At 36.1% G+C, this 13,522-nt stretch overlaps 1 protein-coding gene across 1 annotated transcript in view; it reads left to right on the forward strand.

Moving 5' to 3' along the window:
- The window catches only part of ZFYVE9 (zinc finger FYVE-type containing 9), a 121,554-nt gene that overhangs the window by 42,776 nt on the left and 65,256 nt on the right, over positions 1-13,522 (forward strand). Inside the window, exons 5-8 of the mRNA XM_065882736.1 lie at positions 552-721; positions 6,666-6,786; positions 10,902-11,024; positions 12,866-13,021. Of these exons, the coding sequence (XP_065738808.1) occupies positions 552-721; positions 6,666-6,786; positions 10,902-11,024; positions 12,866-13,021 (570 nt within the window). The remainder of the gene's footprint in view (positions 1-551; positions 722-6,665; positions 6,787-10,901; positions 11,025-12,865; positions 13,022-13,522) is intronic.

Raw genomic sequence — 13,522 nt, forward strand, 5'->3', positions numbered from 1 at the left:
CTTCAGTTACACTTTAGCCAAAGATCTGGTCAGTTTGCTTCCCAATTCTTACATATCTGTGCCAACTCTTCTTTTATTAATTAATAATTCTTCAACATTCTTCAGGGCATCTTTTGCCTTTTAAAAACACCATATCACTTTTCTAGATATTTTATTCCTACAGAAACCTCATACTTTTAGGAGCTGTGGATGTCTATTTCTAGATATTTTTTCCGGGCTATTAGTTTATTTCCTAGGCACTTCAAACACCTTCCCTAGTTTCTCTGTTAGTGATATGGGACAGAGTATGTGACATAATCATAAGCATATTTAATGCTTTAAAGTGAAGTGTTTTAAATCTTTACATATAAATTACAGAAGTAAGGAGTATATTTAAATGTGTATTTTTATTAATTTATAACCACTTTTATACAGTTACAATTATATTTAGAAGTATAAAATGCTAAATAGTGATTTCTTTGTACATCTGAGATTGGTGAGCTTCTCTTCTTGATGTTAGAAACCCTATCAATGTCACAGTGTTACCTGTTTTATTTTTCTGGCTCCTCAAGTGGCTCAGCCCAGAGAGCAGAGGCGAGTTTGGTTTGCTGATGGGATCTTGCCTAATGGAGAAGTTGCTGATGCAGCCAAATTAACCATGAATGGAACTTCCTCTGCAGGAACCCTGGCTGTGTCACATGACCCAGTCAAGCCAGTAACTACCAGTCCCCTATCAGCAGAGGTAAGAAAACAAAAGAGCAACTAAAATTGAGTACTTACTTTACTCAGCACTGTTCTGCCTCTGTCTTGTCTTTTCCTAAGTTGACTGACCTTTCTTTGGAACGCCATAGACTTCAGATACAGCTTAGTGCATGTGTGTGTATGTGTGTGTGCATTCTTGTGTGTGTGTCTAGGGGTAAAATAAATGTGGTAAAACCAGTTGTTCTTGTTTGTTCTGTATTTGGAAGTTTTTTCAGGAGAAAGATCCTTATAAAGGTTGTTCTCAGGTAAGCTCAGTCTACTACTGTAGCTAGAGGCTTTGCTAGAGCGAATCCCGGTCCCTTGATACCTTGGTTTTCAAAGCATATTCCCCAGGTTCTGTGGTAGCTGCCAGGGAGTTGCTGTGGTGAGGAAGGGCCAGGAAATATGAATGTGGCTGAGGAATCCTTCTATTCCTTTGTCTTCAACCCGAGCATCTCTACTTTTTTCTGTCTGCCTGTTGTGTTTCCGGGTAAGACTTTTAAAAAGGATTCTAAAGCTTAAAAATAAACCACTGACTTAATGGATGGTAGACTCATAATTTACGTAAGGGAACTAGCTTGTGCTGTGATGTCACATTTACTTTGTCTCTATAGGATACACTGGTCACAGTTTGGGGGCTAATTTTCAGAAGGGTCAAATACTAGCTACATTTTTTTGAGTCTGAAAGAATAGAGCCACCTAGGACCATAATTGGAAAGTATACATGTAGGATCGTTTATACAGTGGGTCCCTTTCTTATTGCTGTTTGCCCCATTGAATATGGTGGTCAAGATTATAAAAAGGTGATTAGTTCCAACTAAGTATGTGTGTCTGGCTTTTTTTTTTTTTTTAAATAGGATCAGAGTTTGGATAAAGTTTTTACTTTTGAAGTTTTCATGGTTACTGTTTATTTACATTTATGTTCAGTAATATTTTTCTAGAAATTTACATAATTTGCGGATTTGGTTATAATTGAAATTGTGCATTATTAAGATTAGATTTATTGACATACGGAGATAAATTTCCTGTTTGGTGAAGGTACATTAAACCATGTTACTGTCTTTAAATATGTCTAAGTCTGTTTTGGGGGATTTTTCTGTGGCCACAGAGGACAGCAGCCAGAACTGTATGACTTGTTCTTCTTTGAATCTATACAATGACTTTGTCAAGAAAATTTCTTTTTTTCTCCAATTGTTTATGTGGAAAAATTTCAAATCCACAGAAGAGTTGCAAGAATAGTACAGTGAACCCCCATATACTCTTCACCCATATTCACCAATTGTTGCCATTTTGCTACATTTACTTTACCCCTACACACACACACACACACACACACACACACACACACACACACACACACACACTGTTTTTTGAGGAACCATTTGAGGATTAGTTGCACTTTATCACTTAATACTTCAGCTCATGTTTCCTAAGAACAAGTGATTTTCTTACGTAAGTACAATATAATTATATGAGAAAGAAATTTAACATATAATTCTATGTATTATCAAATATATAGTCCATATCCAGATTTCCCCAGTTGTCCCATGATGTTCTTTATTCTTTCACTTATACACGTGTGTGTGTGTGTGTATATAAATTTTTTTATTAAAGTCTTTTTTAAAAAATTAGGATACCATCAAGGATCACAATTGCATTTAGTTCTCATGTTTCTTTGATTTTCTTTAATTTAGAACAGTTCTCCCACTTTTTTGTCTTTCATATCATTAACATTTTGGAAGCATTTAGGCCATGTTTGGCATAAAGTCCTTAATTTCTGTTTTCTGGTTTTTTCCTCATGATTTTAGTTTCAGATTAAATATTTTTGGCAAGAATAATACTACCATAAGTGATGGTCATTTCTTAGTGGAACACATCAAGAAGTATCAGTTTGATAATTGGTTAAATTGATGTCTCCTGTGTTTCTCCACTGCAAAAGTAGCTTTTCCTCTTTGCAATTAAAAAGTAAAGTGAGGAGTGATACTTTGAGACTCTGGGTGTCCTGTTCCCCTACAATCTTTCAGTCAATGATTTTACTGTCCTTTATATATATATATATATATCTACTTTTTAAAGATTTCTTTATTATTTATTTTTGACTGCTTCAGGTCTTAGTTGCAACACGTGCAGTCTTCGTTGAGGCATGCAGGATCTTTCGTTGTGGCCCCTGCGCTCTTCGTTGTGGTGCGCGGGCTTCTCTCTAGTTGTGGCGTGTGGGCTGCAGGGCGTGTGGGCTCTGTAGTTTGCGGCACACAGGCTCTCTAGTTGAGGCGCATGAGATCAGTAGTTGTGGTGCGCAGGCTTTGTTGCCCCGTGGCATGTGGGATCTTAATTCTCTGACCAGGGATCAAACCCGTGTCCCATGCATTGTAAGGCACATTCTTTACCACGGGACCACCAGGGAAGTCCCCTGATTTTACTGTCCTTTGACAATCTTACCTAAATCAATTATAACTATAGTGTTTATACAGTGATGACTTTTTTCTTTCTACAAAACTTCATTTACATCTCTTAAATTATATGATAGGTTCTTTTTTAAAAATTTTTATTTATTTATTTATTTATTTATTTTGGGGGGCTGTGCTGGGTCTTCCTTGCTGTGCATGGGCTTTCTCTAGTTGCGGCGAGCGGAGGCTGCTCTTCATTGCCGTGCGCAGGCTTCTCATTGCAGTGGCTTCTCTTGTTGCAGAGCACGGGCTCTAGGATCACAGGCTTCAGTAGTTGTGGCGCGTGGGCTCAGTAGTTGTGGTGCATGGGTTCTGGAGTGCAGGCTCAGTAGTTGTGGCACATGGGCTTAGTTCCTCCGCGGCATGTGGGATCTTCCTGGACCAGGGCTTGAACCTGTGTCCCCTGCATTGGCAGGCGGATTCTTAATCACTGCACCACCAGGGAAGCCCCTATGATAGGTTCTTAAAGCATAAATATTTTGAATGAATGAGGAAGCTCTAGTGAATTACTATTATAAGGAAACAAAGTTCAGGTCAGTTTAAGAGAAACAAACAAGTTAGTTATTTTATTTCTGTGCTCTCACATTGTTCAACACTTTATTTTAATATTTATCTGGTAAAATGAGGGAAAACAAATTCTTTAGGGCCAGAGTTGAATATATTTTTCTCATCTTTATGACCTAATAATAGAGTGCCTGGCACTTAAAAGGTGCTCAGTAAATGAAACAACTTCTTTTCATAGATGATATTTAAGTAGAAGCCAGATGACCACTTCTTACAATACCAAAAGGTAGATTTATGCATCACTAAATAACAAGTTAGAATAGGTTACTTTATTTCCTATTTTAAATCTAACTTTATTGATTTACTTCAAATCAGCAATGTTTAGCCAATACAATTTTCCACATTTCCTAATAGGACAATGTACTGAGAACACTGCAAAAATTTTAGCAAAAACCCACTAAAAACTTACAGTCCTAAATTATAGACAGTATAGACAAAAATATAAGACATAGGCATTTTTAAAATAGTTTTAATCTTTATTCAAGTATAAAATATATATAGCAAAGTACTTAAGGAGCATTAATCTTTAGGAAACACACGATGGACATACATATATGTGTGTGTGTCTCTATATATACATATAGACACACACACCCGTGTAACCACCACCTAGATAAAGATACACAGAACATTTCTATCACTATAGAAGTTTCCTTCAGGCCCTTTTTCTGTCAATACCTGCCCTCTTTCCCCCAAGGTAACCATTATTCGGACTTGTATCACCATAGATTAGTTTTGCCTGTTTTTAAATTTCATATAAATGGAAAAATATATAATGTTTTGTGTCTAGCTTCTTAAACTCTAATACTTAATGAGGTACTTGCCTGGTGGCACAGTGGTTAAGAATCTGCCTGCCAGTGCGGGGGACACGGGTTTGAGCCCTGGTCCGGAAAGATCCCACATGCCGCAGAGCAGCTAAGCCTGAGTGCCACAACTACTGAGCCTGCGCTCTAGAGCCTGTGAGCCACAGCTGCTAAAGCCCGAGTGCCTAGAGTTCATGCTCCACAACAAAGAGAAGCCACTGCAATGAGAAGCCTGCGCACTGCAACAAAGAGTAGCTCCTGCTCATCGCAACTAGAGAAAGCCCGCATGCAGCAACGAAGACCCAATGCAGCCAATAAATAAATAAATTTATTTAAAAAATACTTAATGAGATTTATCTGTGTTGTGTGCATCAAAAGTAACTATTTTTATTTCTGAGTAATATTCCATCATATGGCTGTACCACAATTTATCTATTTTCCTATTTATGGACATTTGGATTGTTTCCACACTTTGGCTATTTGAGTAAAGCTGCTATAAACATTTTTATACATGTTAAACAGTTTTTTTTTTAATGAGAATCCTATGTATTTAAAAATTTTTTTACTTATTTTATTATTCATCTGGTTGTGCCGGGTCCTATTTGCGACAGGCGGGCTCCCCAGCTGCGGCTCGTGGACCCCCCAGTTGCGGCTGGCAGGCTCCCTAGTTGAGGCATGCAAACTCCCAGCTGCAGCATGCATGCGGCACCCAGCCCCCCAGTGAGGGACCAAACCAGGGCCCCTCGCATTGGGAGCACAGAGTCCCAGCCACTGTGCCACCAGGGAAGTCCCTAAACATGTTAAAAAGTTTTCATATGCTTTTCCTTTAACTTCTTAAAAGCTTTCTTTTTTAAAAATGGAAGTATTATTGATTTACAATGTATTAATTTCTGGTGTACAGCAAAGTGATTCCGTTTTATATATATATATATATATATATATATATACACTTTTTCAGATTCTTTTCCTTTATAGGTTGTTACAAGATACTGAATATAGTTCCATGTACTATACTGTAGGACCTTGTTGTTTATCTATTTTATGTAAACTGGTGTGTATCTGTTAATTCCAAGCTCCTAATTTATCACCCACCCCCCACTCTTCCCCTTTGGTAGGCATAAGTTTGTTTTCTAAGTCTGTGAGTCTGTTTGTAAATAAGTTCATTTGTATCATTTTTTTTTTAGATTCCACATATAAGTGATATATTTGTCTTTCTCTTTCTGGCTTACTTCACTTAGTATGATAATCTCTAGGTCCATCCATGTTGCTACACATGGCATTATTTCCTTCTTTTTTATGGCTGAGTAATATTCCTGTGTGTGTGTGTGTGTGTGTGTGTGTGTGTGTGTGTGTGTGTGTGTGTACGTACGTACCACATCTTCTTTACCCATTCATCTGTCAGTGGATGCTTAGGTTGCTTCCATGCCTTGGCTATTGTAAATAGTGCTTAAAACTTCTATTTCTTGCTTAAGAAGAATATAGAGCATCATTTTAATAGATCTTTGAGCATATTCTATTAAATTGTTAAGTGGATTTAACCCCACTCAATGTATTTTGCAACATTATACTTTATTAAGTGTAGTTAATGTGATCTTCATATTAATGAAAAGAAAAATGAACTTGAAGTTTAATTTCATGACAAAGTAAATGAAAACTCCTTCATCAAAGTTAATTATTTTTATTGTGGTAAAAAAGACATAACATAAAATTTACCATTTTAATCATTTTTAGTTACATTCACATTGTTGTACAACGGTCACCCCAATTCTCAAGGTTCAGAAATTACGAGATAATATTGGAAGTTTTTTTCTGTTGCCACTGCAAGTTTAAAAAATATTTTTCTTTTATGGCAAAAGAAACCTTGGTAAAGGAAGCTTTAACCCATGTTGCAAGATCTTTTCTCTCATTACTATGATTTGATGATGCCAAAAGGAGAAACTATACAATTATAAACATTTTCATAGTATAAGCCCAGTCCTTGGGAAACCACAGGTTAATGAGTATCTTGTGCTCTCTTTCAAAAAGTATGAATATGAAATTTTCACTTAAATTCCCATTTGTAGTCTTGAGTTTATTCTGCAGAAGTCTTCAACTGTGTGTAATGCTCTCTTTGCTTATTTGCTTTTCCTAGACGGATATTTCTCTATTCTCTGGAAGTATAACTCAGGTTGGAAGTCCTGTTGGCAGTGCAATGAACCTTATTCCTGAAGATGGCCTTCCTCCCATTCTCATCTCCACTGGTGTAAAAGGAGGTATGTGGACTTAGATGTTTAAACAGGGATAGTTATATATGCCAAATATTGCCTTCTAATTAAGGGAAGGAGATAGAATTCAAGTGATAATAACCTTTCTCTTCTCCAACAAAGAAGGTGACTACTCAGTGCCATGAAAAGCATTGGTGCTGTTACTGATTGTTTTAGAGAAGATATTTATGTTTTTATATTATCATTTCCTATGTTGGAAGGATGTAATATTATTTTTAATTCCCACTGTGTATAAATGTAGCTTATTGGCAGTTCTTCATATTCCAAAGCACATAATACTCTGAAGAGTTGCTTATAGTTCTAGGATTAGCCCATATGAAACAGTCAGTACATTAATTTAACTTCTTGTTTTGAAGTACAATACACATTCAGAAATGTGTATATAATAAGTGGAGAGCTCTGAACTTAAGTAGCAATTTTCTGTTAAAAAATATTTTTAGTGAGTCCTGGTAAGACGCAAAGTTACTAATCGGTCAAAAGAATGCTTACCTTGGGCTTCCCTGGTGGCGCAGTGGTTAAGAATCCACCTGCCAATGCAGGGGACACGGGTTCGAGCCCTGGTCCAGAAAGATCCCACATGCTGCAGAGCAACTAAGCCCATGCACCGCAACTACTGAGCCTGCGCTCTAGAGACCGTGAGCCACAGCTGCTGAAGCCCACGTGCCTAGAGCCCATGCTCTGCAACAAGAGAAGCCATCGCAATGAGAAGCCGGCGCACCACAACAAAGAGTAGCCCCTGCTCGCAGCAACTAGAGAAAGCCCGGGCGCAACAGTGAAGACCCAATGCAGCAAAAAAGTAAATTAAAAAAAAAAAAAAGAATGCTTATCTTTATGTAAAAGTTTCTTGTTGATAGATCCAGATCAGCATCCAGTCAGTATATTTTCAGGAGATGATTTATCAATAATCTCTCCTCAGTTTTGTCGAGATGGTTTATCAATAATCTTTCCTCAGTTTTGTCCTAGTCTTTTACCTGGTCTCCCTGCCTTCAGTCTCTCTCCTTTATTTACTCTTACATATTGGTGGCAGTTATCTTTTTTTTTGAAGTATAGTTGATTTACAATGTTGTGTTAATTTCTGGTGTACAGCAAAGTGATTCAGTTATACATGTATATATATCCTTTTTGATATTATTGTCCACCATGGTTTGTTACAGGATATTGAACATAGTTCCCTGTGCTATACAATAGGACCTGTCGTTTATCCATTCTATATATAATATCAATAGTTTGCATCTGCTAGTCCCAAACTCCCAATCCAGCCCTACCCTACACTCTTCTCCCCGCTGGCAACTACAAGTCTGTTTTCTATGTCTGTGAGTGTTTCTGTTTCATAGATAAGTTCATTTGTGTCATATTTTAGATTCCACATATAAGTGATATCATACGGTATTTGTCTTTCTCTTTCTGACTTACTTGGCTTAGTATGATAATCTTTAGGTCCACCCATGTAGCTGCAGATAACATTATTTCATTCTTTTTTATGGCTTAGTAATATTCCAGTGTGTGTGTGTGTGTGTGTGTGTGTGTGTGTACACACACACACACACACACCACATCTTCTTTATCCATTTGTCTATCGATGGACATTTAGGTTGTTTCCATGTCTTGGCTATTGTAAATAGTGCTACTATGAACATAGGGGTGCATGTATCTTTTCAAATTATAGTTTTGCCCGGGTATATGCCCAGGAGTGGGATTGCTGGATCATATGGCAACTCTTTTTTTAGTTTTTTGAGGAACCTCCATACTGTTCTTCATAGTGGCTTCACCAGTTTACATTCCCACCAACAGTGTAGGAGGGTTCCCTTTTTTCCACACCCTCTCCAGCATTTGTTATTCATAGACTTTTTAATGATGGCCATTCTGACTCGTGTGGGGTGGTACCTCATTGTGGTTTTGGTTTGCATTTCTCTGATAACTAGTGATGTTGAGCATCTTTTCATGTGCCTGTTGGCCATCTGTATGTCTTTGGAGAAATGTCTCCTTAGGTCTTCTGCCCATTTTTGATTAGGTTATTTTTTTGATATTAAGCTGTTACGAGCTGTTTGTATTATTTTGGAAATTAAGCCCTTGTCGGTTGCATCATTTGCAAATATTTTCTCCCAGTCCGTAGGTTTCTTTTTGTTTTGTTTATGGTTTCCTTTGCAGTGCCAAAGCTTATAAGTTTGATTAGGCCCAGTTATCTTTTTAAACGTAGGTATTATCATAGATTGTTCTTGCTTAGAAAATTCAATGGGTTCCCAGTGCCTTCTGTATAAATTACTTACCTTGGCATACAGTGTTCCTTGTAACCTTATCTCAACTTATCTAATTTTATTTCCAGCCAACACGCCGGTACTTTACAGGCATGCTACAGGTTATGTACTGTTTTCTGAATATTCACATTTCATACTTCCATGCTTTTTCTTATGCTGTGGAATAATGGGAAGAGAATGGACTTCAGAGCTGGACCAGCCTGAGTTTTAATCTGGTAACAGTCCATTCCAGCTGTATGATCCAGTGGGCAAGTCATTTATCGTCTCTGAATATTTTTCCTAGATTTTTAAAAAAAATCAGGTAACTATAGCTAATTAAGAGTCATTATGAATAATAAATCAGATGTCATACCTGAAAGTACATAGCAAGAAAATTGGTACAAAGGAGGCATGTAATTAATATTTTTTTAGTCTTTCTTTCCTCTGTCTAGAGTAGAATGCCCTTCTATATGCTAGACTGCTTGAATAACTCCTTAACCTTTCAAAATCCATATTAATGGAAAACTTCTCTGAATCCTACCTCGGCTGTCTTTGTAGTAGTGTTTTACATCCTCATTTCTGTTCAAATAGAAATTCTTATAGACTGTTACTATATTAACACATTTTTCATTGTAATTTAGATATTTATAGGTCTGATTCTTTATTCTCTATAGACCATGAATTCCTTCAGTCTGAATTCATGTTTGTGTCTTCTGCTCCTAGCATGGTGCTGGGCCTATATTAGGCTCTCAGTAGTGTTGACTGAATGATCACACTATCAAATGCAGCTTGCGCCTCAGATAGTTCAACAATGAACTTTCACGTAAAGTTAAGCATTCTTTTGATTGTATAATGCCTTTGCTCCTTTACTAGGACCCTCTAAAAATATTCTTTTGTAAGTAAATTTGCTACTTAGGTTTCAAATTTGGGTTATTTTAATAAATCTTAAATTAATAAGAAATTAAATTGGCCTACTCTGCTGTTAAAATAAGATTTCAGGGTTCCATTTTCATTAAAAGTCACATCCATTAAATCTAATTGTCAAAACCTCTCCTACCAAGAAGCAGCAACTAGTTATCTATTGTATATTCACTTTCTTAAATCATATTACTATGTCTTAACCAGAATTTTGCTGTTTTGTATTCCAGTAGAAAAACTTAATTAAAAAATTTTTTTGAAAGTCACTTAGTATTTCTCTTTTCAGTAAATATTTTCATTGATAGTGTATACATTTCCAAAATACATTTTGGTTTCTATTGGTCAGTGGGAAATGGTGTTATTTTGTACTGAACTCTTTCTTGACTTAGAGGAATTGTTTCATAAAACCAGTAGCTTATGATACTTTTATTGTCTGGGTGCATTTTTTAAAGTTTGATTTTTTTTTAATGGTAAAAAATCTCAACAGTACAAAAGCATATAGAGTAAAAAGTAGGATTCCCCTCTGCTTCAACCCCTAGACATCCTTTCTAGAGGTAACTAGTGTATTATCACTTACTTGTATAGAATGGATTATTTTAAATGTTGGTCTTAGAACATGTAATATGTGAAATTCTTACTATGATAGTTGGAGGATTTTTGTTAAATCAAAGGGTTGTTTTTAGACTGTGGCCTAAACCATTGCGTGGAGAAGTCTATACATAGGATAACCATGTTATCATCCAAACTGGACTAGAGCACTTTTAAGAGTGAAAGGGGCACTATTAATATGCCACTCGGATAGCAGGTATAAACCTGTGTTCACCCTGTGAAACCTGTGTACAAATCAATTGCTTATCTCTTTCCTGTGAATAATAAGGCCATTCCTCCAACAGATTTCTGTCTTGATTTGTCTCTTTAACCAATGGCTTACATTGTTTTCTCCCCTTACAGACTATGCTGTAGAAGAGAAACCATCACAGATTTCAGTAATGCAGCAATTGGAGGATGGTGGCCCTGACCCACTTGTATTTGTTTTAAATGCAAATTTGTTGTCAATGGTTAAAATTGTAAATTGTAAGTTGGAAATTTGTTTTTTTAAATTAAAATGAGATACTGAGTCATTAAATTCATTACATGCAAGTATTTTTATGTAGAGCCACATCTTAATGAAAACTGGGTACGGAAGAAGTTGGTTTGTATAAAATTATATATCCCCAAGGACAACTGTTGGACTGATTGAGACTTGCTTTTAGTCAAAGGGGTGAGATAGGTGAATTCTCCATGGAGGAAAGCCAAATGAAACTTGAACTCATCTGAGTTAAGTTCTTCCTGAGATGGGTATGCTAAGTCACAACTCACCACCAGAATAACTGGAGGTGGATAAATTATCCAGGGGGGTCAATTTACATGCTAGGTTTAAATCCCAGAAACTTTAATCATGGTGCAAAACCTTATTTGGGAGAAGTGTTAACTAACACATAGTAAAACTTCAGTACATCACAATTTAGGATTCAGAAGAAACTTCTCAGTTCTTGGTGCTAGCTTCTTAGGTATCAGAATAAGAGAGAGAATAGTAACCTAGAATCTTGAATCCAGTATGGTATTGGAAAATAGAGAATGCATTTATACTGGATGAATGTTAATAGGCAGAGTTTTGGAGAGAGGAGGGAAGCATTGGGGAACAGTCCTCCAGTTCCCATTATGTATTTCTTTTAAGTTGTCCTTGGAGACCAGAAACACCAATATACTAAATTCTTCAGAGGTTCTGTATAAATGAAATGCAGGTTTCTGGTTTGTTTGCTAATCACACCCTTGTATGTTTGGCCAGCTGCTAATGCTTGCCACCTTTCCTTCTAGGATCATATTTTAAAATAATTTGCTGGAAATTTCAATTTACCGTATCTAGTTTATAAGTTATACTTAGAAAATAGCTAACCTAGAGTTCCTTAAGTGTGCACCATCTTAATATAGTTGGATTGGCACCTCTTGTTCAGGTATATAAAGAAACAATTCACAGAATGAAAGAAAGGAATCTTTTATTAGTGTTGATTTACATCATGATATCCATAATTTTATTTGAACCCTTTTTCAGTTCCATTGGGGATCTTGTGTTGGCATACAAATAATAAAAATATCAAGGATTGAACATTATTTTTGAACTACATATAGCTTGTGCTGTTGTGACTCCACATAGCCTTAAAGTGAAGAAGTAGAAGTAATTAGTCCAGAAAAGCCATCTGTTTCACTGCTTTTTACCAGATGAAGTCAAGTAAAGTCCTGTTGCTGATTATCTAGAATTTTCTCCCAGGAAAACTATAATTTAAATAGCTAGACTCTTTTAGTCACAGGTTACATTTAATAAGTCTATATCAAAATATATTTTCTTTAGGCCATAGCCTGAATCCAAGGCTATAATAATTGCTTTTATTGTTTTTCTTGTTTCTAGTTTTAATTATTTCCCTTAGTAAAGTGATTTAATTATACACACACACACACACACACACACACACACACACACACACATACACACACACATAGGTGGGGGAATATATCCTTTAATCATTATAGCTGAGGATGCATAGTTTGGTTCATTTCATTGTTAATGGAATGCTGTTTCTTTTAATACACCTTTTTATAATAGAAGTTAAAAGTTTTTAGTGCACTTTCTTTCACTATTACTTCTTTTACTTCCCTTCCAGTTGTTTTTCTAAGTGTTTGCTTAGAGCAAGAGGCATTGGTATGCTTTATTTTCTGCAGTAGTCCTTTGGCTCAGTGCAGTGACAGTTCACAGCTGAATTATACAGACTCAGTGTGATCTATTTTATTCTTTGGTGTATTATAACAAAGATGTCTGTGCATTTCTTAAGGGTAAGGATTGAAAAGAATGTCTTCATTACTTTTCATTTCATCTACAGATGTGAACAGGAAGTGCTGGTGTTTCACAACCAAGGGAATGCATGCAGTGGGTCAGTCTGAGATAATCATTCTTCTACAGTGTCTACCGGATGAAAAGTGCTTGCCGAAGGATATCTTTAACCATTTTGTGCAGCTTTATCGGGATGCTCTGGCAGGTGGGGATACTTTCTGACTTAGTCTGCACCCTTTACAGATGATAAAAAATTTTGGACTCAGATGCAAAATAATAGTCTTAAATTTGGAAACCTGGCATTGGACTTTGGTAGTATTGGCAAGTTAGAACTTGGCATGGTTTTTGGAAGTTATAACTTTTAATACTTTATGTGAAACGTTGTTACTATTTTATAATGGCTAGAATCAGAGTTGTAAGATAATCCATTGACCATGATGTAAGAATATTTTCCTTTGAGTGGCCTAGGGGATATAGTATTGGTATCCGGTAGAAGGAAGCATAATGATAACTTACTACTTCAGTTAACAATATTTATATAATCATAATGTAAATATTCATTTAATTTTCAAGTTTCAAAAACCATTAGCATGGACAACTTTATTATGGTTTCAAAACAAATTGTAAATGTTGTTACCTGTAACAATGTAAAAGTAAATGCATAGCTATTAGAAGTTGGAAAAGACTAAGGATACTAATATAAAGA

Source organism: Phocoena phocoena, chromosome 1 (genome assembly GCF_963924675.1).
Source record: "Phocoena phocoena chromosome 1, mPhoPho1.1, whole genome shotgun sequence".
Lineage (NCBI taxonomy): Eukaryota > Metazoa > Chordata > Mammalia > Artiodactyla > Phocoenidae > Phocoena > Phocoena phocoena.